Source organism: Notothenia coriiceps, unplaced genomic scaffold, assembly GCF_000735185.1.
Source record: "Notothenia coriiceps isolate Sejong01 unplaced genomic scaffold, NC01 NC01_scaffold00001744, whole genome shotgun sequence".
NCBI lineage: Eukaryota > Metazoa > Chordata > Actinopteri > Perciformes > Nototheniidae > Notothenia > Notothenia coriiceps.
Window position 1 is genome coordinate 1 of NW_011334445.1, and position 27,713 is coordinate 27,713.

General features: G+C 41.1%; 1 protein-coding gene across 8 annotated transcripts; it reads right to left on the reverse strand.

Moving 5' to 3' along the window:
- Window positions 1-1,476: 1,476 nt before the first annotated feature.
- Window positions 1,477-27,713, reverse strand: mical3a (microtubule associated monooxygenase, calponin and LIM domain containing 3a). 8 transcript variants are annotated; one of them, XM_010792320.1, is made up of 17 exons: window positions 27,457-27,713; window positions 26,206-26,465; window positions 25,817-25,909; window positions 24,458-24,589; window positions 22,809-22,883; window positions 22,538-22,651; window positions 22,364-22,443; window positions 19,774-21,793; window positions 19,309-19,403; window positions 17,524-17,574; window positions 16,291-16,398; window positions 14,298-14,391; window positions 13,423-13,473; window positions 12,484-12,534; window positions 6,172-6,271; window positions 4,478-4,551; window positions 1,477-3,507 (listed from the first exon to the last, which is right to left on the reverse strand). In XM_010792320.1, the coding sequence occupies exons 1-17, from the start codon at window positions 27,696-27,698 to the stop codon at window positions 3,323-3,325; spliced, it is 3,825 nt and encodes a 1,274-aa protein (XP_010790622.1). In that variant the 5' UTR covers window positions 27,699-27,713; the 3' UTR covers window positions 1,477-3,322. The 8 variants fall into 8 exon arrangements, with proteins under 8 accessions (XP_010790622.1, XP_010790656.1, XP_010790630.1 ...); XM_010792354.1 differs by lacking the exon at window positions 25,817-25,909; XM_010792328.1 differs by lacking the exon at window positions 17,524-17,574.

Sequence of the window (27,713 nt, forward strand, 5' to 3'; positions counted from 1 at the left end):
CCCCCCCCTGGACATAATGCACGCGCATTCAGGTAGGCCCACCCCCGAGGGGCCGGCTACGTTTATAGATATCTCAGTAGGTGAATGCTTGCATAGCATGATTGAGGGTAGTACCCATAGAGGCCAGTAGAGGGCTCCGCCTGTGCTTATATAACTAGGGTTACAATACGTAACCCCCCGTTTCTCTAGTTCGTGTTGAGACTTGAGTGGTTTTGGTTTGGCTATTTTTAATTTAAGTCGGTATGCTGATTATGTAATTATGCTGATGTAGGTTTTAAAATGTTGGTAAGAGCCCAGAACTACACCAAGATTTCTGACATTATTAAAAATGTTTAACGTTAGGGCTTCAAGTTAAGCACTTTTTGACACATAATTGTTTCTGTTTGCTCCTTATTTAATTGCAGGACATTTAAAAGACATCTGACATTTTCAAGGGCTTTTAGAAACAAATACAGATCAAGAGACATAACTTTGTATCTCTTTAAAGAAGATGGAATATATTAAATGAAAACCATAATAAGTCAGAGAAAATCATGACAATGACATGTTAAGGCTGTGGTGGGTTATGGACACAGAAACTCAATCTCAAAACAATGTCCACTTTCTCTGTGCCACTATGCTTCCTCGCCCCGCTTTTCCACCTGTTGGCTTCCTTGACACTTTCCTCCTCGCCACCTCTCCATCTTACCTCGCACCAAAGTTCAGGTTCTTCAGGTTACTTGTTTGTACCCGTACTGTAGGTGGATCTGGTTTGCAGATAAAGGAAAAGGGATCCATTATCACACACATTCTTAAACAACACAGACAACTCTCAAAAAAAGTACCCTGTGCTCCATCACATCTAAAAAAACACTAGTTCAAACAGGAGCAATCCTGAAAGTTAATATAAATATATTAGCATTGCATCCATAGCATCTGCCTAACACTGCTAAAACTTGTTACTTGTGCGATGGCTGCTGGAACAAAGCTGTTCAAAACGTTTAAGTTCTACACTTTGGGGCAAATAACCTCTGTCCCGAAGGAATAAGCTTGAATTCTGTGTGAAGAGGGTGGGAGTCATCATTCAATATAGGGCTATATAATCGCTGTAACTATCTGAGGAACAGGGTCTCCAGGTTTAGCTCTGGCGCACCAGTTAGTCTGCTATGACCACTTTATGAACTGAGTGATAGTTTCTGCTCTTTAAAAAGACAGGTTAAAATACATATTTGACTCAATAAAAGCTTGATAAATATATCCATCATGGATTGTACATTTTAAAATAGGGGCAGTTTCCGAAGACAAAAAGCACTGGTGCCCCTTTTTGCACATGACTTTAAAATGTGCTTAAAAGTTCAAATTGGAGTCAATATTTTTACGATTGCATAACTTCCACTCTCTGATTCTTGATGGATAAGACTTCATGTATGTGGGGATGTCTTCTAAAAATCAATGATCATGTCTTTGGTTTGTAAAGTGAGACTTAATGCACAGACATTTAAAAGAACAACTGCATTGTTTTATTGCCGTTTCAGCATACATCCAACACCTCTATGCATTTTAGCTACATGAAGCATTTACATTACAAGTCATGTGTCAACAGAACAGTTTAAAAATTAGGATTCATTTTTCTTTACATATAATACAGTTTGCACACTTGTTAATAAATATCAATACAATCATGTCAAACTTATCACACACCATCTAAAACAACAACCCTTAAAATGATCTCACTTTGTTTTTTATTCACAGCTCTTACCAAGTCATAAATATAGCCTCTGGCGTTTCCGTGACCATCTGGATTGTTTACAGTTGTCAAGAAGGCTATTAGATTTGACTGCCCACTAGATATAACGGACCATAACGGTTCTGTTTAATGCAAGTTTCTCATAAAGCACTTTGCACTTCTTCATCCCCCCCTGTTTAAAATCAGTTAGTATGTTTGGGGACCTGCTGTATGAAATTATTTGAGAAATAAAAAGTCTTGAGTTCCAGTGGGATACACATATGTGACTACCTCAACAACGTTGACTCAGAAAAATAAAATATAACTTAAGTGAGGAGAATAAAAATGAAAAAGGCATCTTGTTCAAGAGTAAAGTAACACTGCTGTTTACTGATGTGAGTGGTGTGTAAGTCCTCGTGGTGTACTCTTCAGATATTGCAGCATATCCACCAAAAGAGACAGTCCTGTGGCACAAAATGAGTATTGTAAGCTACGTGGATCTCCCATTAAGAACTGTGAAACCGGCTTCATTTAGGATAACACACAAGGTCGGAAACACATCTGAAATTGAAGAGACAGATCCTTCAAAGATGAATTATTTCAACAGTTGTTTTACCTCACTGTTGTTTACCAAAGCGAGAAAACATATTTGTAAACCGTGAGCGTGATATGCAGTGAGTGGCATGTCAAGGAGAGGCCCATCATTGTTGACTCTTGTGAAATGCTGAAGTGTTTATATATAATTCTGTTTTTCTAGCTTAACAAATAGCTCCTCCATGTGCCTGCAGCCTTCATTCCTGACATGCAATGGCTTATGGGAGAGTCTGAGCCATGCACAAGTGCTCGATAATGAGATTCTGGGCACTCTCCTGTGAATGCAAAAACAAAAAGGTTTATGTGTTAAAAGCAAACAAAGATAATAAATACATAAAACCCATGGCCAATGGATTGTTAGTGTTGATTCATGAGAACACTGTGGGGGGGGGGGGGGGGTGTCTTTATGGTTCATAAGAAGTCAGTTTGTCACTGGATAGAAAGGCAGCTTCAGCAGAGGATGTCCATCCTACAGTCAGACTGAAAAGAAGATTGACCCCGGTGACTTCCCTCCAGCACTTAAACACTCATCTGTAGCAGTCCTTTTTCAGAAAAAAAGAAAGCACCCTTATCTGCTGAATATGTGACTTGTTCTACACAACACAAAACAATTCTTTACAATTCCTTTACATCGGCAGGACCAAACTGCATTCTTCCCTTTAGATAATCGAGAATGAAACAAGTCTTTCAAACATTCTCCCAAAGGCCTCCCTTTTTTTTTGTTGAGAGGATCCACTTGAAGGCTGGGATGATAAAGCTGTGAATGTACTCCCCTCAGAGAGAGAGAGCAAGCAAAACTGCAAAGTGATTAACGTGGGACTGCCTTTGGGCTTAGGATATGTAAACGTCGCGGACCGCTTCAATGTCAGAGGCAGCCGAAGTGTTTTAGCGTGTGTCGGGGGAGTCTTTACACATTCACTGCTGCAGGTGTTCAGCAGAGTATCCTGATCAGAGATGACCATGAGAGGCAGAGACCGCCTCAGACATTTACCCAGGACTTGATGAGCAATTATTTCTCTCCTCTTAAGCCCAGTTGAGATTGAAGCCTTTGGAGAGCATAACAGACTCCAGGTCCTTGTCCTCCTCCTTCTCCCGCAGCCTCTGCTCATCGAGGAGCGCCACCAGGGCGTCACGCTGCTCCACCACCTCCAGCATCTCATTTAGGATCTGCTTCTCTTGATTCAGCTCCTTCTCCGTCTTCAGGTGGTCTGCGAGAGAGTCAAAGGAAAAGAGTTAAAGAGTGGGAGAATATTACGCAGATTTGAAAAACAGCTTAGTTAAATACTCTATTCTGATTGGTCAGTTGCGTCCTGCTTCGGCAAGTTATTTCTGTATAGCAGGCAGCTGCTATGGAAGCGCTGATCATTAGTCTGCTTTCAGTCATCCAAGAAGAAAGAAATATGGTACATTTTTTACGTTTATTCCTGTATCAGAAAACACTATGGAATATTTGTTTTTGTTTCTATTTGTATATACAGTTTGTGGAGAGCACAACACTTCATGATTCATGAGAGCTGAACATCACAAGGGGGGGGGGGAATAGAAAACAACAAGAATCCAGCACAAAAAAGGTCAGGAGAGGTGGACGACAGAGACATGAACAGTAGATGAGTGACGGGAAGTGAAACGGGAAAATGTGTACAGACTTGAGCACTTACAATGAAGAAACCTTAATCATTGCTGCCGTCACTTTAAGTTACTTTGCTATCATTGCAACTACAGCTACTGCTACTGCTATGCAGCGGAACCGACCATCTTTTTTAGCAGAAGCAATACAATAACATTTAAGAAAATCAAGAAAATATACTTTAAATCAACATTTTGTGTAAGTTATGGATTTGAGGGACAATCTGCAGCGAGCTGGTCATTATTGCAAAAATGAACCACAATGTGATTTATCTTAAATATAAAACACAATAACAATCTGCACATTAAGCCTTCCCTAAACATTTATGATATGATAATAAGGATAATACTTTAATTGTCAGAGCAAGTCTGAAATTTGACTTGCATCACAGCAGTTCCATGTAACATCAACATGGACAGACATCAAGAAACAATACATGAAAAAAAACACTCACAGAGAAACATGCTCAAAGACCCTTTATAGTGCATTTGATCTGGGACTTAGCTCTGTTTTTGAATGACAGGGCTGTCATTTCATTTTCTTTCTGTTACCTTCCACAGCCATGCGCTCCCTGAGCTCCTGCTGCAGTCGGCTCTGTCGGTCCTCCAGCTCCAGCTCTCTGGCGCTTTGGGTAGAGAAAGGAAAAAAAGATGGACGAGTTAAGTTTCACGGATGAATCGTTGCTTTCATCATTTATGGTGTTTGGCTGCATCTTCAGTTATCCAAGTATATTTAATAAATAGCTGTTCTAAAGAAGATGAACAGTTAATCTAAAAGCTTTTAGTAGCTAATCATAAGATAACGCTGGATAACTGAATGACTTGTCAGTGTAGTGAAGTTGTTTCTCTTAATGGATTGCAAATGTGATCACATATCATATCATTATGTTGAAAGATGATGATGAGTTCGTACTGGCTGACAATCTTTTTAAACTCATGATGTACGGAGGTAATAAGTCAGTTTATCATCTTTTGTGTGCTCGGTTTAGTTTTTTTTGCCTTGCTTTAAAGTGATGGAATACTGACTATTTTTTACAGGTAGCATTACATATTTAGGGATGACAATATCATTCTTTGTTTGGTTCAGAATGGAACGTCTCAACGGGGGGGAATGAACTTTGTTGATTTTAGCCTTTGCAGACCAATTACATGCGCAAACAACCTATATTGAACACTCTACAGGAAAGGGAAACCCCAACAAGTATAATGGGGCCCCTTTTCTTTTGTAAATGTCACCGTTCCTGAGGGATGAATAACGCTACTCTGATTCTGATCAATCTTATGTCATAGTGTGACTAAAGCTGTCCTTTAGTAAAAACATAACTATCATTATTATATTGTCCGTTGGGAGTATAGACATGCATTCAGTGAGGATTTTAAAACATTACTCATGTAAAAGATTTTAGCCTATTTAACATACTCTTTTTTTATATACATGTTTAGCCTTAGCCACTAAGGATTCAGCCTACAATTGTTTATTGAGTTTAAACTTGCATTTGTTTGTCACTATTTAAAAGTAATAACTTTTACAGTTTTTTGTATATGTGTATTTGGGTTGTATAAGTTGAACAATCAAACGTGTGTATGTCATTTTTATATTCTCATAAAACACCACATTTCCAACTGGATGCCTCCTTCCTACAACCGTTGGCCTAGCAACTGTTGGAGAAATACTGTTTTCTCCACTCTCTGGGTTGTTTTAATGCACTGATATCATGTGTGGCTCTGAGACTGTACGACCTTGCAGCTGCCTCCTCTAATGATAACAGCTTGTTGTTCTATTCTGAGGAGGCAGGGACTTATTTGTTCATTTCAGGTTGTTTGTGTTATTCTGAGGAGACAGTCTCCTATATTATCTCACATTGTTGGGAGTCCAGAAGTCACAGATGACCCATCCAGTTGTCCCATCTTCTCTTCACCTACGGCTGACATTCCAACACCCGCAGCCACCGTCCTTTTACGGCTTTACTCTCCGTGTTTTGGACTATATCAGCCTGATGTTTTTTGCTGTTCCTTTGAGCAACATACCTCATGTGTGTGAGTTAACCCATATCCTTTGTATGTGATTTAACTCTGCTCCTTCTTGCAAGAATAAATGAGTTACCTGATCATTGATTCTCAACCTGGTGTCGAGTGATATTTTTCGAACAGCAACCAATAACCCACAGCCTTGAATATAAAAGCCCTTCTGACAAATCACTTCATCAGTTAGCTTATCCGTCTCAACAGTCACGTAAAGTACTTACAATATCATAAGTTCTGACTCATAGCGGACCAGGGCGTTTTTCTCCTGCACCAGCTTGAACCACTCCTGCATTAGCTTGGGGTCGTCCTTCTTGCCCATGCCTGGAGAGGAAGGAGGAAGAACAGAGAGGGAGTGAGACACCAGATGGCAGGGATGAAGATGATGTCACACAGACGAGGACTGACACAGGCAATGTGGTGACAGCCAAGCCAGGATGACCTTGCTGGGCGATGGTGAGGTGATGGGATGGACTCGGCTGTGTCATACTTAATGATGGTACACAGAAGATGGCGTGGAGCTACAGGTTTCAACTTTGGTTAAAAAACACACAAACACACACACACACACACACAACCCACACGCACACACAAAGAGACAATGCCTGTTTACATAGTTGAGCGTTTGTGTTACCCAGTTTGGACTCAGACGTAGCTGCTATTGGGGAGCAACTACCTCCTTGTATAACCTTTTCCTTTTGGTTGGTAAAAGAAGAAACACACCAACCATTAGAAATAGGGAGAATTAAACCTGAGGACTCGAGGAAAATTCTTCACCCTCCCCTTTCCCGCATATTGACCCATCAGCAGAGATCCTTTAACATCCCATTCCCGCTGAGCGGTTTGAGGGTGGAATAAAAAAGAAAGCATGAATTATTCCGCTGTCTCTACACATTCAATTATAAGGTTAAATGTTCATGGGATGACTTATCATTGAGACCAGTAGGGAAGTTAAGACTACTCTATTAAGTCTGGTCCAGGGAAAAGCATATTCAGCGCTATTGGCACCGTGCATTGCCGTTTTCTGTAATTGCCTCGATCAGTCAGAGACCGCACACTGCAGTCCGACTGTTGGCATGTGGTATGCTTAGAAAAGTCTGTTGCCGGGGGCGATGCCTTTTCACTTATCTGACTGAAGTATGTGGAGCCAAGCGGTATCAATGAAACACCAGAAGGCAAAGGCTAGATGCAGCGTGACATACTTAGCTGGGGAAGAGGAGGCTCTTGCAAAACAAAAAGGAAAAACAGTGTACAAACATAGATCGCGTGGTGGTTGTCTTGGGGTCTGGATCTCGCTAATTAACAGACAAGGGACAGAGAGAGAGGAAAAGCTGGAGGAGAGCTGCTCACACGAGAGGAATATAACATTTGGCGACACAAAAAGCAACGCTTGGTTTCCAAAATCGATCCTAGAAATGTTCCTTGTATCTTAAACTATTACTACTTGTTCCACCGTAGCCACCCTTCAGCCCAAGGCCCAGAACACAAAGGAGAGTAGAGCGGTACAAGGCAGCGACAGCAACAATGGAACAAAACATCAGATCGCACAAAAAACACAAAACGAGGTTTCGTTAGACGCTCAGGCAACATTTCCACTGAAAGGTGTTACGATCGGGAACAAAGCAGATGATAGGCCTACATTCATGTTTAAGGACTTGTTTTGTGTAAGACCTGAATATTCATAACAAATCATCACACCATGCCGTTTTCTCCCTCCTTGAATCGCAAACTTGCCCGCGAGCTTACTGCGTCTCAGGTGTTCGCCGCCCAAGTTTTGATTACCATTTTATGATTACAAGACACTTTAAACTTTTGTTCAAGGGATAAAAAGTACAAAAAAAGATACTGCAAAAAAGGACGAGGGAGCTTTATGCTTCATTTGAGCCAAACAGAAAACCGGACACATGCTTTTGTTTAGAGACACACTGCAGCAGAGTAGTTTCCCCTTGGAGTGAATGCAGACTTGTAGGCATGATAAGGCAAATATGTTCTGCACACTCATTTTATGAGGCACGATGGTTGTGTGGTTATATTCAATGATTTATTACCTAATTTACAATCCATTATTATGATTTATATTGCTCACACTAGAGGAATTGTCAGAGTGCGTTCCCTGAACCCTAACCATAAACAAAGATTTTATTAATGAAAAGTACCCAAATCAAAGCCTAGAACCCCCTTAAACTCCTTAAACTCAATACCTTTGGACAATGTTACATCACACATTAACATTTTCAATTATATGTACAGCTTTTATCCTTGAGCTATGGAGACTAATAATTAATTACTACCAACAGAAGTAATGTATTGGTAACTTACTACCACTTTTTGTTGGGTTGCAGGTGACCTAACCCTTAAAAACGTTATTCAGTCCTGCTATTTATTTGTGTACTGCATCATGACCTACTGACTATCCATTGTTGGAAAGGTAAAGTGAACCTTGATTTCTTGGAAGATGAAAAATCTACATAAAATAACTGTCATGATAGCGATAAACCCAAAACTATTTAACAGCACAAATTTGTGATAAAATGTATATTTGGAGCTTTTTTTTAACATTTAAAATCAATGTACTTGTTATAAATGCTGCAATACTTAGTTTTAGAGACATTCTGGGGAAATCTACTGAGCCTGATCACACACAAACAGTGAGGAAGGGGAGGAGGAGGACCGGTTGGGAGGATGATGGGGAAGTGCCTGAGGGTTTAGCCCGGGTTTGGAGATCCCTACAGTTTCCACGGTAACCCGCCACAACCGTCAGTGGAGGCGAGGTTACGTTACCTTCAGGGGACCAGCAGGGGCACAAGGAGAGGGGTCTTCGGCGTGGCATCCCCACATAGGGCTCAACTTCCACAAGACAAAGGGGGAAAGAGCATGAGGGAGGGACATAGTGGATGCCAGGGTGGGTGGGAGAGAAAGAGTGGTGGAAGTAATGTGGCAAGAGAGTAGAAGACAGAGAGTGGGTGGAGGGAGGAAAGAAAATGGAGGAGAAAATCAAAAGAGGGCAGGAGCACTGTGATAGTGAGAGGACAAAACACCTACAGAGAGGAGGTGGGAGGGATCAGCTGTGTGGAGTGAGGGATGAAAAGAGGGGTAAAATAGGAAAACAGAAAACTTGGAGCACAGAGAGGGAAAATAATCCCCCTTTTTGATCTTTCATCTGTAGGTCTTCAGATAATCTTTTGCTGTTAGGAAATGGGAAAGGCTTACGCATATGGCCAGTGTCGTCACAGTACACAAAATAATTTAATCCCATTATTAAAGTCATTACTGATCACCAGGCGGCCAATCTCCTCCATAATTGCTTCTACTTTTACTATGTTTAGCCTCTCCTTGAAAAATTACTTGAACATGTTAAGACCACCCATCTCAGTTTGTGACTTTTGAAGTGAAGCTACTATTGAAGTGCAAATGAGGACTTTTTCAAATATGCTCCCACTTGACAGATTTTCTCCCAAAAGTAACATCACAGATAGAGGATGTGACCTTAATAACCCCCAAAACAAGATTTGTAAAATAAGTTGAAGTGAAAAAGTTTCAGGGAAAATGTGCAGAGAGGGAGGGTGACTGATAGTGACACACATATAAGGGATTGAACCATTACATGACACAAATAGGAGGCTAAAACAGTGTTCTTAGGCTGCTGGATAAAGGAGCTGGGAGTGAAATGCCAGATAATTGCTACAAGAGACTATCACAGAGAAGAAATACAAATGTGTCGGGAGAACTGCAGTTTAGAAAATCTATTTTGGACACGTTGGACGCCTCATAAAAATGTTTATTGCTCCCAGAATCAAAATTAAACTGCTAAACTGCCTAAATAACGCAAACATAGTTTTGGAATAAATGGTTGGAACTTAACGCTCAGTAAATCCTTAAATGTGTAACCATTGAAGTTATGATTGGTAAGGAAAATGATAATACTTCTGAGCACAGACATGTTGATGCAGGCTTTAGTTTTGGTTCCCCCTGCAGAGACTTGTATTCAGCCAATGCGACAATTCCCCACCATGTGACATTGTGACACCAAACATGGTAAGTAAAACAAAGACGTGTCATTCTCAGTAGCACATTCAAAACACCGCAATCACACCGTTCCAGTAGTTAAGACTCAAAAGTGAGACACAAAACAATTGTTTTTAGTAATCACTCTGAATGCATAACCAACAACTTAGATTTCAGCTGATGAATCGCCACGCCCCCCCCAGAAAGAATTGCATCGTCTTTAACACATATTCATCTTTGCGTCCAAACTCCACGCGATCTCCTGTCTGATGAGTGACAACAACCAAGAGGACAAAACCGACAGAGAAGCACACAGGCCTTGCTCAAATATGTGGGAAATGCAAAGAAAAAAAAGAAAGATGCATTTTAGTCATATTCAAACAAGGCCACAATCTACAAGATAACAGATACCACGAGTAGTCTTGTCCAGACACGGTGGACACGGTTACACGGTTCAGACTGACTGTAGCATCTACGGGTTACAGCACACACTCGGGAAGTTATGCAACTGAGCGGGTATGAGAAGGTCAGAGTTCAGCAGCAAGGGGGGGGGGGAAAGAGCCATGCCAGCAGTTTATTATGAGAGAATCAAGGGAAGGTTAGAAGATACGGTGTGTGTGTGTGTGTGTGTGTGTGTGTGTGTGTGTGTGTGTGTGTGTGTGTGTGTGTGTGTGTGTGTGTGTGTGTGTGTGTGTGTGTGTGTGTAGTAGTAGTAGTGTGTGTGTGTGTGTAGTAGTAGTGTGTGTAGTAGTAGTGTGTGTGTGTGTGTGTGTGTGTGTGTGTGTGTGTGTGTGTGTGTGTGTGTGTGTGTGTGTGTGTGTGTGTGTGTGTGTGTGTGTGTGTGTGTGTGTGTGTAGTGTGTGTGTGTGTGTGTGTAGTAGTGTAGTAGTAGTAGTAGTAGTAGTAGTAGTAGTAGTAGTAGTAGTAGTAGGTGTAGTGTGTGTGTGTGTGTGTGTGTGTGTGTGTGTGTGTGTGTGTGTGTGTGTGTGTGTGTGTGTGTGTGTGTGTGTGTGTGTGTGTGTGTGTGTGTGTGTGTGGGAGGGGGGGTCATGTGATTTTTCTTTAACTTTAGTTGTGCACTGTGGTTTTTCAACACAGCATTTCTAGGGGACTATTTTCTGAGTATGTGTGATTGGTTTCAAATAAATAACTGTCTATATTATATATTATATATATGTCTATGTTTGTGTTTTTGTTCTTGTTTTGTTTGTCGACCTTACTCGTAATGTAAAGCGTCTTTGGGTCTAGAAAAGCGCTACATAAATCCCATTTATTATTATTATTATTATATTTATACCTGCTCTACATTGTATTCAATTGCTATACTGATGTTTATAATGTTTATACCACTATATACAGTTCATAAGGTTAATACTTCAAATTGTTTTATATCCGTCAGATGTTAATGTTTATATTAAAACCAGACATCACTCTGCACTTAACTGCTTATTTAGCATTTCTGGTTGGATGCTAACTGCATTTTATTGTCTTATTACTTGTATTTCGTGCAATGACAAAAAAGTTGAATATAATCTAATCTCATTATTAGATTAGTTTTCACCTTGTGCAATAGTGTGGCTCTTGACTTGGTTTTTAATAACTTTTGGACAATGATGGAGCTCTATAGCCCTGAGGAATAAAAGGCTTTAAAGGGCTTAGACAGTACTTGCTATTAGGATCAATATTAGGGATGTTACCAAACAAATGTACTCCCAGTTAGATACAATTCGGGGTTCTGGGTAAAGGATATGCTTTTCTCATGAGTTACTATAATTTCTCTAAATAAATTTTTTCTTAATCCACTAAACATTTCCTATTAATATTGATGGTCTTTTTATGTGATTTGGTGATTTGCTCTGGGATTTATTATCAGCAGCTTGTAACTTTAGATTAGAATCCAAGCATCATGATGCTACTTTTAATATAATAGTTTTGGTTAACAAATTATGTTTAATGAATATGCAAAGGAAGGCAATATTTAAAGGGCATGTTCTGCATGCAGAATCAAATATACCGCATATATTTATTTGTATTTAATTGTCTCTGCTGGAGTGGACCTCAGGTTTTTATAAATGCAGGAATATACATTGCTATTTCAACATCTCCCTCTGCAATATGTCACAGTGTTTCTCTCTAGTGCAGTTTTGTATTGTAAGGTCTGCGTGCCGAGGAGGGACAAATAAAAGTTACTTATTCATTTACTCATTCATCATTCATGGATTTACGGAGATCAAAGATGATATTAAGAGGACTGCATGAGGCCAAGTGTGTGATCCCTGTTTGATGTAAAGAGTGTCTGAACTAGAAACCCAGTGAGGGGGGAGGAGGGGGGACAGAGTGGGGAGGGAGGAAGGGGGGTTATGGGAGCAGAAAGTATTGCGATAAGGTGGAAAGCACACCGGCCAATCAGTCGGGAAGGCAGCCAATCAAGGGAGATATAAGGGGTACAAAGCTCAGGTAGTAAAACAGGGGGGGGGACAGATAGGGTTAGCCATTAGGTTAGTTTAAAGCGACAGATTTGAAATACATACCGCCCAGATGCAAGTCCAGGATTTCACTGTAATTAGAATCTCCCCAATAGTCTACAATGACAGGGATATATTAGAGATAGCAGTTATTTTAAAAAGGCCCCAAACTGGGCACACAAACAATTCTCCAAAGACATGCTTTTTCTTGCAAGCACACACATACACACTGCAGCCACACTCAGAACAAAGAGAGTCCATCCGTACTCAACACAGTGCAGTCAGGTTGGGCAATACTACAATGGCATTTCCCAAAATAATAAGAGGATGCAACATAGATTTGCTGTTTGGTGGCTCAGTCTGCTGAATATCACACAAAGCCTCTCGTAATGTATCATGTGGCCTTGTTCTCGCTGTGCATGTTTAATTGGACACATTTTTTTCAAACAGCAAATAAAGCTTTAATTTGACAAGTTATGTTCCAACCCGTGTGGACCAGATTTATTACTTAATCATTTTGGACGGAAAGCACAGCTGATAATTAATTGAGATCTTTGAGTACAGCAGACAGTCACAAACAACTCTGGATTGCTGTTACTCATAACTCTTAATACATCTCAACAAACATCTGTATCAAGTTACTCAGCCACATATGCAGAACATATTTTAATGAAGACGTCCTGCAAACCAATTTAAATGTGATTTCTTTCATTCTGATTGCGTGACCTGAGTCTTGATCAGAGTACAGAGACTCTCCTCATTGAGAGGCAAGTGACGGAGACACAAACACATCCAGAATGAGCAAACACACAAATCTATGTCGGGACACACATTCTCCTGATCGCATGCAGCTCAGACTGATGATGGCGGACATGTTTATGAACGGACAACGATCGACATGTTCAGAGATGGAGAAATGTTGCAGTGTGTCACCACAGATGATGGAGCCTACATAACAGTGTCACATGTCAAAAAATTAAAAATAAACTAGAGTAAATCTAATACCTGATCTTCTTTTGTGCTGTTTGGGTAATGTATAAGTACCTTTATACAATCCTTTAAGAGAGTAGAGTAGTAAACAAGTTAAAACATACTCAGACATTTGGCTAGAGACACAGCTGATGGGAAAAGTAAATAGATTATAGCTTGGTGGCCGAATTTAAAAGAGATGTTTAATGCATGCATTTGCATGAAAGGAGCTTCTGTCACCATTATATCATTAAGTAAATTAGTATTGGGTACTCTGTCAGCTCTATAAAGAACAACTTCTGTGCCTTACTCGCATACAAAACTCATATCACATAAATAATGTGTTATTGCTGCTGAGCACTACTCATGCTTCACATTCTTATAATGGAGTAGCAAATAGCAAACTGTGTTGCCCACAAACACATAATGCATCTTAGAAAATAGAAATATATTCTCTGGGATAGTCTCTTGCCAACAACAATTTTTGGATTATTACTTTGGAGAAACAAATAATTCTTTCTGGCACAAATCTAGCAGGACTATGCTTCAGAAAGACTGACTGACTTGGAAATGCTGAGTGTGATTTCAACAGTCTAAATGATTGCAGAGGGACAGCTTTTCAGTTGTAAGGCCGTTTCTCGGTCCTAATCATAGATATTATTATTTTTCCCTTCAGAGCTTTAGAACCTACTGAACTCATATAAATATAAAACATGGCCTTGCAGAGCCAGTACTGCCACATAAATAAGATTAAATCGTCATACATGCAGTACATCAATATTAAAATGTTTAATATTAACAGGGTTCAATGTTTTATAGTGCTACACCCTGTAGTTCACTGAATGTTGGCAGCAAGTCTAGGTGGGATTGCCAGAACATTTTTTTTGAAGATATGAGAGACAAATCGTTACCTGCTTCTCCTCTCAAAGCTTTCTCCACAGCTACACCCCTCTCCTCCAGCTGCCTCTGCTTCTCCTCCACCTGCTCCAACTGTCTCTGGATGATCTAAATGGCAAAGAGAGTAAGGGAGTCAGCACAGCGTATTACTGACAACTTGAGTTATCTCACACGGTGCACAAAACAACAACATCTATCACTAATTACAGCTGATTTGTGCCTCACGTTTACCCCTAATTCAATAGTTTACCCTCGTTAAAAAACTAATTTCTCAAGGCAAAGCGTGAGCACTGCTAATGAGAACTCTATTGATGTATACAAGTTTGAAAGCTTGTTCCAAAAAGGCAAATATTGTGTAATGAATTTCACCAAAAATTATTAATATGTTATAGTTCTCCCCTCTTTGGCCGACACACCACTTTCTCACTTCCTATTAGCAGGACTGATAGAGGGGAAGCAGCTTGGGGAAGCCAAAGTGTCCGGCCTTTTAACACCAGCATTTGAATTAAAATCACTTCCCGGTGCGGAGTACCCAATCTTAATCCCAGAATCAGCGGCAAGTCTTAAAAATGGGGATAGAACCTGTCAATGAATATCTTTATTCAGCTATGCCAAGGAGGTTACTTTTTCAGCTCTGCTTTTCTCTCAGTAAGCAGGATTAAGGAAAAAATACTGCCCAATTTTTCTTACACTTGATGAAAGGGAGTAGCATAGAAATTCAAATCTGTAAGCCGATCCGAACTACGCATTGGACACATAAATTATGTTTCACCTTTGTTAACAATGAAAGATACTTCAGTTAGGCTTAGTTATTGCAGTCATTCTCATTCATTACGGCAGCAGGTACTATTTGCTATAAACTGCAAGAACTACTGAGTGGTCAATAAGTGAAGAGCATTTATTTGAGTGGCCCATGTAAAACCAATTTGTTTTTCAAATAGTTGTGGGTTATGCAGGTCTTTAAAGGGGGCCTGTTATACGTTTGGGGGTTTTCCCTGTCCTATAGTGTGTTTTTTGTGCTAGTACATGGTCTGCAAAGACTAAATACCAAAGTTCATGCCACTCTCTCCCACAACTCCAAAGCGAGAATGTATAAACAGAGAACAAACAGCAAAAAGGATTTCTCCCTCAGACTCTAACTTTCTGTCTGTGCTGAACTTTGTCACTAGCATTCAGCAAGAGAAATCTAAAAAGGAAGTGTGGCATACAGTAGGTTCTACAAACAGCCACTAAAAGAAATAAAAATGTAGGCCACCTAACCACAGCTCCGGGAGTAGAGACTTTAGCTGTGGCTTATTGCTGAGTCAGTGGACTGGAAGTCTGACTGCAGAGTTACAACAACAATCAGTGGGAAGGACAGATTTGGATTCACTCCAAGAGGGTTGAGTCACATCAGAGTGACCATATGGTTTATAAAGAACAACACTGAGTTATAGTGACAGCACTACTCATGTAGCCTTATCAGATATGTCACTAACCCTACAGACATACACATAGCAAGCTTTATTTTTAAATTGTTTGACATGCATGCATGACATGAATAATGGTTTGATCTTACGGTTTGAAAGAGCTATTCATCATACAAACATCATAAGTACACCATCACAAAATAATGACCTACTTTCAAAATGAAAGAAAAAGGTGTGACGCTGAGAGCCCACAGCCATCTAGCAGTACAATATAAGCTTTAAGCTATAGGCTAAATTTGCATGCTAACAGCCTAAATGAATGATGCTGACATGGAGGTAGAATGATTACCGTCTTAGTATAGTGAACTAATCTGCTAGCTACAATAGTACAATAAGTACATTAGATGCTGATGGATATGACAAGCATTTTGTCATAAAACAATACTACTGGACAAACTGAGATGTAGTTAAATAATGATTCTCGATGAAAAGTCAAAGAGGTCACCAAACATGTCATCCTGAGGAGGGCAGGAATGACAAAGGTCCATCTTACAGTGGGGATGCAGCAAAGGTCACAGGGGGTCCAAAGGTCAGTTACCTGAGCTCTGTGCAGCCTCTTCAGTTCTTCCTGCTTGGCTTGCCGTCGTGCAGCTTTCTGGACCTTTCGGGTCAGCTTGGCATTCAGCTCTTCCTCTGTGTAGGTTTTCTGGTGTAACAACAAAGACAAGGGTCAGATAAGTCTCACTCACATGCTGCTAATGTGTGGAGTTGACTCCATGGGGCCCTGGCCCTTCAGCAAAACTGAACGGAAGAGGAGGGGGGAAGTTCAGTTTAGATCTTGCAGAAGGTGAGGGACAACTTTGACTGACACAATGTATCTATCTTGGGATATTTACCTTCACTGCACAGTATCTACAGAGTACACACCTTATTAAGGCATTTCTAAAGTCTATGGGTTGCAATTTTAAAGCATGGTTACATAATATCAGTTGGAACACAATATGGCCGATATAATCTATATGACAGTGTATTCTAGGCAAACAAATAAATAAAATGTTGAGCCACGAGAGGTGGATAATATTTTTTTTAAATTAAATAAAATGTTCGAGAAACGTAAAGATAATAACCTGGACATTTATTTTACGATTTTTAACGTATCATGATAATAATCTTTAAGAAAATGTGTATGTTATTTTCCTTGAAAATGTACCAATTTAAGCTCAGGGAATATATATATATATATATATATATTGGAAGAAGGTTTGAGTTTTTTGAGTTCATTACGTTGGCTGCGTAGTTTTTTCTCTCTTATATTGGCCCTTAAAAACCCCTATTTATACATCATCTTCACTTCAGCTCTCAAAATTACAATCTAATATAGAATTTTCCATAACAATAGGCAATACAGTAGAGTAAGGGGCATTTCCCCCTAGTGTCTGACTTGTAAGGACATAAAAAGCTGGCAGGAATTAGGAGAAAGAGAGAACAGCACTGAAGGAAAACGTCAAGAGTTAATCCAGTATTCAGACCGGAGTAAAACAGAGGCCACAGTGACAGATAGGCAGGTTAATGTCATACCAGTCAGAGAGGAACAGCCCCTGATATCAAGAGGTATCATTGTTACCAGAAAAGTGAGCGCCATCGGGAAAGTCATGTTTGAACAGAGTGGATATCCAGCAGTGAGTGAGTGGGCGCTGCGCTCCGACTGTCTCATGCATCCAGAGAGGACGGTTAGTTTTAGGCCGGGTGCACATGAGGTGTTATGACAGGAAACTGGCGCATGCGCTGAGGGGGTGGGTGTAGTTATCAATGGGAACATATGTAATACTACCTTTGTGGCGTACGATCTCTTGAACGCCAGTGCGTGAGGGACATATAAAGACTTTGGGAAGACAAAACAAAAAAAAGGGAGGAAACACACATGATACAGATGATATGATTGAATGGGTTAATGATTATGTTAAATTAACAAATAAAACAAAATAAGTAATTGAGTTGGTTAAATCAAAAACAGGCAATGTTAATACCCCACACCAACACAAAAATGGCAAGGTGCGGCGACTTTTTATACATCTGTTGTTAATCAGAAATAAGAAGAACAAATCACATTGTAGGAACACAGATGTTACAGATGCTAAGACCAGGGGGATTTACCATGATAATCTCTACAGGAAAAGAATGTATCTACTACACTCACAGATCTGGGGAACTCTAAACACCACAACAGTCACTACTAGGGACTAGTCCACTTCCCTATTCCTATTCCTATGAGCTTTTATTGAATTATGCACAGCCCGGCAGGCATGATCCAGCTTTAACCTCCTGTGACTGGAGCTGCATTCATTCCAAATTCAAATCAACAATATTGAAGAATAACCAAAATGTCAATTCTTCATATCTTGTCAAAGTGAAGAAAACTACATTTGATCGTGGCTGACTTTAAAAAATGTGTTTACTACTGGTAATGAATTCATGCCTCTGGCCGTGAACTCCACTGTATCTATCTCTAAACCAACAGAAAACACAAACACAGACAGAGCAGCAGTGGAGACAATCACTTTGAATTTCAGCCCGACATAATAAATGCAAATGGATTCTAATAAAAAATAACTCCACGATACAAAAGCGGGCATTGTGTGCAGAGTTGCTGCATCGTCCTAATATGCCACCTGCATACTCTATGAATCTATCGTACTAAATAATTGACTACATCAGCTAATGGATATCATTATAAGAGTGCATTAAGCATAAGTCATATTGTGGTGCTGAAGCTCTTGGAAATGTGTGTTTTTCATGATGACAAAAATGTAAGCACTTTTTATTCTAACACTATAAAAGAATTATAACAGGAATTAGAGGTCAGTCTAAAAGTTTGATCCAAGCTTTGTGAACTATAATTCTATTTGTATTATGTTACAAAATCATGTTCAGGTGAAAATCAAAGTCATTTAACCCTCTCTGCGCAATACCTCCTCGTCGTCTTTCTCCTTTTCCCGATCAACCTCTTTTTCCCGCCCTTTTTCTTTCAACCTCTTCCTTTCCTTTAACTCCCTCCTTCTCTCCTTGTCCAGTTTCTCTTCCTTAATCGCTTCCTTTTGCATGCCTGATACTAGGTCAAAGATGTCCATGTGCTGCTGGGAGTGGGAGAAATCATTTAAAGGTTTTTAAAACAGGAAATGTATGAATTTCACATCTAGCCTGCGAAAGGCCTGTCCCCAAATGTCGTTTCCTTTCTTCAGGTCTTGAAAAATAAAACAAGCATACAAAGCAGGGATCAATATGCTTTTGTTGTTGTGCTTTACACCTTACTGGATGAACACCACACAAGGAGGGAGCAATGTTTGATTTGGCCTAAATTCTCCACAAAAATCAACTTAAATCAAAAAAGAAAATGAAGCATGATATGATATGAGGGGGAGAGTCACGTGATTCAAAACGCTCCCGGGAGTCTGCTGCCTGGTCCGGCTCTGAGCAGCTGGCCTCCCCTGATTGTCAGCATATGTTTAGCAGACTTAAATGTCAAAGCTAAAATCCGCTCAGTCTGGCTTTTAAAGGCTATAACAGTCTAAATTCCTCCTGGCAAAGAAGCAACATTATTTATTCTATTGTTACTCACATCTGCCTTTGATCTCTGCGAGGACTGCTCCAGAACATCATCACAGGAAAGGTCCGAGTCCTCAGAGAAGCTCAGGTTTCTGCGGGATTTCATGTCTGCAACAAACAGAAAGCAGCGTCAGAGTTTACATCATCACTGGAAATGTTACAAAGAAACTATAACATTAAAAACTGCACTGGATGGCTTTTTGTTATCAGAGCATAGTGAAAATAAATAAGAAAATATAGATATAAAGCTTATTATTAAATAAGATGAAATTACAAATAAATACAATTCAAATTAAAAAAATTAAAATACATAAATCAATTAAATTAAAACAATTAAAGAAAAGGGGGAGAGGGTGGGGAAAATAACCGCTTACATAAATATGGGTTTATAGGATATAGTTAATACATAACAGTAAAATTAATATCCAATGAAACCAATAAATACCAACGACACATAAACACAGCTAGCTTTTTTTACCTGATGATTTCCCAGTAGGTGAGGCTTTCTTCTTCCCAGAGTCCTGAGTGGTGGAGCTTGAGGACGGTGTGCTGGGACACGATTTGTCATCCTTCTTCCTTTTGTCCTTCTTGTACCCCGAGAAGACGGCCTTCCACAGCGACTTGTGTTTGGGCGGTGTCTCATCGGTGCCGGGCAGTCTGCTGCTGTCGTTCTTGGCCTTTTTCTCCTTCTTGTTCTTGCGTGGTGAGAAGAGGGAACTTCTCTTCTTGCTCTTGCCTGAGCTCGAGCCGTCTGACGAGGCCACCGAGCTGTCCAGACTCTTGTTGCTGCTGAAGAAACGCTCCGGTAAAGTCTCGGCCTTCTTTGACTCCAGAGCTTTCACGGCTGATGTCTTCGGAGATCCTGCTGACTTTTTACCCTCTGAGGTTACGCCCAAGGCCACTTTAGGTGCCGCCCCCTTGTCTGTGTCAGATTCTTTCATCTTGTTTAGCTGCTTGGTCATGGCGTCTTTTAGTGCCTGGCTCTTCACCGACTTCTCTCTGGCCTTCATTCTCTCCTCAGCGATCTCCTTAGCCTCCGGGGAGAATTGAGTTGCCCTCTGTGACTTAAAAGCTTCATTTCCAGGGATGTTCGGTTTACCGTTTTCCATCGCTAGAGCCAGATGCAGGGGAGGTCTGTCCCGGTTTGGCTTGCTGGTGGGGGGGGTGTAGTACCTGTTCATGCTCGTTTCTGGCGTCCGCTCATCGTAGGAGTCCTCCACGTCATCTGCAAACGGAATCTCCTCCACCGTCTCCACAAACGACTTCCTCACCTCCTGCGGCCATGGCTTCTTCTTCTTCTCCCTCATGACGACCACTGGAGCCGTTTCAGCCTGAGGCGAGATGACTTTCCTGGGTGCAGGTTTGGGCACGGACACAGGGCTCAATTGTGTCCTCGGCGCCGGAACGGGACTCTTGATTTTGGCCGGCTCTTTGGCATTCTCGGGGGGATGTTTCTCCGTCCCGTTGCACCAGGACACCTGGTGTTTCTGCAGCCTGAGCATGGCTGGAGACTGATTACTAGGCACAGGTGGTGGCGGGCTGGAGGGCGGGGTGAGCATGGTGGAGTCGGACGTGTTGAAGCTGTCACTGTTTGCTGTCTGGCTCGTGGCCATGCTCCCATTCAAGCCTAAGCCAGAGCTGCTGCTCAGGTCCCTCTTATCGGAGCCAATACTCTTGGGGGAAATGGGGGTAATGACTTGGCCCTCCAGAGTGATGTTCAGCCTGCGAATGACAGCTCGGCCAGTAAAGGCAGGCTTCTGTTCCTCGGGCACATCCAGAGCCTTGACAGGGGTGGAGTCCAGTGCTGGATAGATCACAACACTCTTCTCTAAGATTTTACTTGTGCGGTCCAAAGGTGTCAACCCGAGGCTCTTCCTGATCTCTGCACTCTTTTGCCAAAATTCCTCAATGATGTCTGTCTTTTTGGATGGCGTTTCCTCTGTGGAGGAGTCTTCGCACTTTGAGAGATCAGGCATGACCTTGTCTGTTTGGGTCATGGGTGTAGAAGTGACTCCGGGGATAGGCTGAGATCTGACGGGAGAGTCTGATAGGAGGGGTGACGAAGGCTCCTGGCAGGGCAAAGGCTGAGCGCAGATTGGGGAGAGGGGGTTCCCAGTTAGAGGGCAAATTGAGCGCTGAGGGTAGACAGGAGATTTAGGTGTGCAAGTCTCTGGAAGGGGGGTGGGCTGAGAGCAGATTGGGGACACAACAGGTGACTTAACAGGGGATCTAATGGGGGACTCCATTGTTGGCTTGACCGGAGAGCTGATGGGTGATTTGATGAGTGAACCCAGGGGGGAGGAGGCCGGGACACCGACAGGGGAAGCAGCAGCAATTGGGGAAAGGACAGAGGAAGGGTCTTGGACTGGAGCAGGTGGAGAGCTCAGTGGGCTCTGTGCAGTCGGAGAGTAAGATGGCGTCGTCCTTTCAGGTTCCCTTTCCTCAGGTATGAATGGATCTGGGAAAAAGCGACTGCCAGGAGACTTCAACTGACTTATCTGGAAAGGAAACAGACATGATCAGGATTTAGTCTAAACTGAAAGCAGACTAAAGGAAAGAGCCTAGACGGCACAAGAAGTGGAGCTCCAAATCAAGTTCATAAGCACTCATGTTTTGAGGTCTGTGTATATTAATAAGTAAATATTCTTACAGTAAATGGAAATTCGAAGTTCCTTCAAAATAAAAGTAACATTATAGACAATTTCACTGGTTAACATTATAGATAATTTCACATTCTTTTTAGTCAGTCAACAAAGAATAAATGAATAAAGATGACAAACATGAAAAATATACATATATAAAAAAATATTTTAATTAAAATAAAATGAACGCCTGCAAAACTGAATTTGTATTTGTATTAATTTCGTGAATAATAACTTAATATTAGAGAATACATTTTCAATCATCAATTTTAGAGCACATCACTATAAGCGTTCAGTTTAGTTTACTATGAAAATATCAAGCAATATATATCAGATATCCTGGCATAGCCTAAAAACGTGAAAATATTATTTATAAGCCATATGACCCGGCTCTTTTTTAGCATAATAATTGCAAAGTTATCTCACCTTTGATTCGAGCTCTGGAGAAGGTTTGAGCGGCGAAATAACAACATCTTTATTTTGTGTGGGGCTGGCGCTGAAAACTTCTGAATGCACAAATAAAAAAGAAATAGTACTTGTTTTTAAATCATGTTGAAATATTACTGAGGGATCAATTCACATGAATTATTTGGGACGTACCGATACTGGAGGGCATTCTCTGACTTTCTGATCTCTTGTCCTCCTCAGGAAGCACGTCAACGAGTTCGGACTGATGCAAGCGAGCCTCAGCTTCTGCATCTGAAGGGATGTCATCTTGAATTCAAGGAGAACAATATGACATTTTAAGTTGTTTCAAAGCTTCATATTGTCATTTTCTGATATGGTATTGTAGCAAAGCTGAGTTCTTTGTAAACCCAAAAAGTATTATAAGAATTTATGGATCCATATTTGTATTATTTTGACAGCTCACCCTGATCCATCTCGGTCCCCGGCTCCATATCTGGACTGTCTGCTTCTGCCTCCAGATCGTCATCCTCACAGGGCTCTGGTTTGACAAAGAATGAAGCAAAGTGAGCAGACTGTGTGACAACCTCTCTTTTCAGGCAACAGAGAGAAAATATTTTTCAACTTCCTAACATTAACTGAACTTTCCTCAAAGATACTCGACTCAGGCTGAATGTTAAAGGATAAAATAAAAGAGAAAAGAGTACCAGAGTTCAAAGATGACTTAATGAAACCACTTTTAAAAGAAGAGCGCAGAATGTGAAGATGAAAAAAAATAAAGTTTGAAAAAGGACGAAAAGGCTTCAAAACCAAAATCCTTTTTTTCTCGGAGGAAAGCTTTAGGGGAAAGCTCTCCGGCAAGAAAATCATACACGAACAAAGGTTAGCCACAGAGTAGCATTAGTGAATAGACACATGCAGATATCCATTAAAGGAGCAAATGGAGGCTGTTAAAACAAGCAATAAGCACAACCAAAATGTTAATGACATTGGTTAAGTGAAGAACAATAATCCATCATTTAAAACAAATCTGGTGGTAGAGACTAAAAGGGAAAAGTGTCTCACACAGTTAATTCCTGCATTTTTTGAATAATAATACATTAACCCTCATTTCTGCCAAATGCACTCGATTGACCTTTGTCCATGTGGGAACACAGGCAGATACTGAGGGAATATTTAAATCTAGTTGGACATTACTAAGCTTTTTAGTCCTAAATCAAGTGGTGCCTATAAATCCAAATACATAGGACTCTCATTTATTCTCAGTTAAGTCTATACAAGTTGATAAAAATACCATTGAAGCCTCAATATCGGACTTTTTGCAAGTTAAAGTGCCGTGAATGGGTTATAACAATGGCCAATTCCCGGTGAAAGAAACACTGTGTTGTTAAGTGATTTCGCATCTTGATGACTCGTCTGTCTCTGGAATACATTACAATGCAGTACAACATGGTATTGTGAGTGAAGGGAAGTTGGAAGGGTAGGTTTGAGAGGTTGGGAAGTGAAGTTTGACCCCAAGAAAGCTGAACTTTTTGGAGCGACAGCCCTGCACCGTGCATGCTTGTGAGTGTGCTGGGCTCCGAGTGTGTCTGCATGCTCCAGGAAAAGGCCAGCCGATAGAGAGATAGAGAACGAGTCTAAGACGGGATGCCAATGATCCCCCTTTTTTATTTTTGTTAGTCTGTGCTACCTCCAGACAAGGACTCCAACCAGACTCTCACTGCCTCACGTCGGGCGGATGTGTGGGCGGGGACTACGTTCAAACCAGACGATAGGGAACAACGAGGGATAGATGGCGGGGAAATAACAAGTAAAGTAATTAGACACATGAGAAGGAACAAAGCAGAACACAAAAGAACAAAAACTGACAGGGGACGTAATGTTCACCAGAGACAATAAATGACACACTTTAAAAAAAAAAATTAAAAAAAATGAACACAAAAATTAGACATTCCAAGACAAAAATCAGACAAAATCAGAGATGATTAAAACAAAAAAGGTGGGTTAGTGGGGAGGTGCAGACATACAGGACAGCAGCAGCCACGCTGGTGAGTTTAGACACCCTGATCCTTATCCCTGTGAGCCATCCCCTGCTCCTCTGAGGGGGAGGGTTACCTGTGGAGCGGGAGAGTTGGGAGGCCAGCTGTGCCTCCTTGTCTCCCTCAGAGTCCAGGTGTGTTCTCACCAGGCCCGGTATGGCCGTGGGATCCACAGGCTGCAGGACTTGTTGGATCTGTATGCTCCTGGCTATATTAGCGTGTTGGTGTGGAGTTGTGTTTTTGGTGTTGATGCGAAGTTGTGCGTGAACCAAGAGATCAGAGACGGATCGAGAGAGATGGAAGCAGATGTGCAGGAAAGGTAACAGTGGAAGGAAAAGAGAGGACAAAAAGGAAAGAAAGAAGGCAGATACAAATTAGAATACACTCGCAATAAAACAAAAGGAAATCATCAGAGAGGCCAGATAGAGGAAGGCTGCATGCATACACTGCAAAAGAAAAGTCAAACCATAAAAGGGGAGCTGCAAAGATATGAGGTCAAAGAAAGAAATATATATTTTTTTAAAACACAACGATTCAATTCAATACCAAAACATAGCTGCAGCGCCTGGGGGGAAATCACAAAAATCTCAGACATTTATCAGATTAGTTTATTATAGCCATATACAAACAGAGAGGTATTAAACAGGTTAGAATTGGGATACAACTCTCAGTAAGTCCTCAAGCCTTTGAACCCTGTGCAGCTTTAGGGCATCCTGTCGCATTTTAATTAATGTGCCTCATATTTATAAGCCTTTCACCTCTATGGGAAAAGCATCGTCTGCGACGTCTGTTGTGCAGTGCACAAATTAAATGTCATTGATGATGATGATAATAATAATTTCACAACCTCTCTTGTTCTGTCCTCTGTACAACATTGTTGTTACCTGACTGTTGATCAATGCTGAGGCATTCAAGGCTTCAAAGACTTTAAAGGAGGCCCCATTATGTGTGTTTGTTCTCCATGTGTTGTATAGGATTTGAGTGCATGTAAATGGTATGAAAAAGGCTAAAGTCCTAAAGTCTCCTCCCCTGCCTGAAACTCCTGGATTGTAGACCTGTTTGCTTCCCTGAAATGTTGACATCACTACGTATCACTCATGCTTCTATTGGCTGGCGCGCCAACATGTTGTATGTGAGTGAGGGACATCCCTATGTAGTACCCCGATGTAGCTGGCTGATATTTTTGGAAAAATAAACATGCCTTTCAAGCCCGCCAGCAGATGGTGGGGTTCAAAGGGTTAAGATAAAGCACACTTATGAACACAAAATCTTAAAAAAACACAACCACAAACAACAACACAGACAAAAAACAAAGACAACAGAAAAAGCCACACACTTGTCATAGAAATCCTTGAAAAAAGAACCCAAACCAGCCAGGATTATAAATCACGCTCAAAGTAACTGCAAACGCATCCACAGGCAGTTCTGCTGCTACCTTTAAATGTACCAACATCGTCTTGCTCTGTGAGGTGCTTCTCCAGCCAAAGGCCAGACGTGAGCTCTTTATCCCAGGGGCAGTAATCACCCTCTGCCAGCAGGGGGAGACAGAGAGCCAACAGACAACAGATATACACAAACACACATACACGCACAAACACATACACACACACACAGTGGACACAGGGGGATGTAATGAAAGGGAGGGAAGGGAAAGGGAGGAAAGAAGCAGAGAGGATGAAGATAACAAACTTTGAGATGGTGACACTTTACAGAAAACAGATTTCAATAAAAAAATTATTGAAGTTCTGCAAAGGACAAATGGAGTCTGGACTGGATGTTACCATCCACCAAAGTTCTTTAGAGGAACTCTGCTGACAAATTTACCATCGCTTGACTCCTCCTCATCTTCATCATCATCCTCCTCCTCCTCTTCGTCTTCGTCATCTTCATCTACTTCCCCGTCTCTGCTGACAGCATCATCGAGGGCCTCGCCCACGTCGTCTCCCTCTTCACCCCTCAGTTTAGCGTGGAGCTCCACCGCCTCCTTCCAGGGAACCCCGCCGAGGTCTGAGGGGCTGAGAGTATGCTGCTCCCCCTCCTCCGCATCCTCCTGCTCCTCCTCCTCCATGTCTGACTCTGAGCTACTGTTGGATGAAAGAGGAGTCACGGTGATGTGTTAGAACAGGTGGGAGGCAGAAAGAGACTTCATATTTCGCACTGTGCTGCTTTACATTTTCTGTAGGACTCTAAGAATTTGTAGTTTGCTTTACTTATCAAGGCACAAATGCAGACTGACTCATTGGGCTACAAGTCATTTAAAAAAAAAAAAATATTATTATAATTTACATTTTTCATTGAAATCTTATTGTTTAAATAAAATGTCAGAAATCCTTTGTCTTTAATGTCTCAGACACCCCAAGCGAAATTAACAAACACAATTAAAAAGAGTCCTAAAAAATATCTGATAAGACAATTCTTCTGGGTTCAATTTATTGTTCTTCCATAAAAACGGATCTAAGATTATAATAATAAGTGTTTGGTAAATTCCATTCTAAAATCAACCGCCTTTTTTAGGCTGACAGAGGCCCATTGATACGATTATATCACCATACTTAAAGGCCCCCTTTTATACTCTTTTTTTATCAACATATAATACGTCTCAGATATAGACAAAACACGTCTCTGAACAGATCATGCATTGTAGCATGCCATTCAGGTGATAAGGTGTGCGGGCGTTACCTTGGTTGATTATTGGCTAATAGTTGAACAACCCAAAAAATTACATTGTGACATAACAAAGTGGCCAAAATCTGATCAGCTAATTTTCAGACAGGTTTTTAAGTAAATGGATCAAGACAAAAAGAGACTTTCCAAATCTCTTAACACAGAGGGGATATATATATCTATGTATAAAAGACATGGATTTTGCTTAATAGGTGAACTTTAACTCAGGATACAATGTTATTGCAACTTCAAACATTTGTGCAATATTGAGTATTATTATAATGAGAATGTTGGATTTCACTCAAACGGTAGGAATGCAAACAATAATGAGACTAAGTTTTGTGACATTCATATGGAAATTGGCAGGCATAAGACAACAACAGCATATCTCTTTATTTCTCCTGCTCTTACCTGGAGCCCAGGTCGTCAGCGTCCGTGCCCTTGTCCAGCACGCTGCTGAGGTTGTGTTCTGCCAGCGTCTCCTCAGGCACCTCCTCCAGCTCCTCCTCCCTCTGCAGGGAGAGCCGGTAGTTCTCCAGCTCGATGCGCTCTGGAGTTCCCCGCAGACGCTTCGCTAGGCTGGGCTCCTGCAGACCGTTGACCTCCGGGGCTGGGGATGGTGATGGAGGAAATGGCAGGTTAAATGATGACATCGAGGTGGGCAGCAG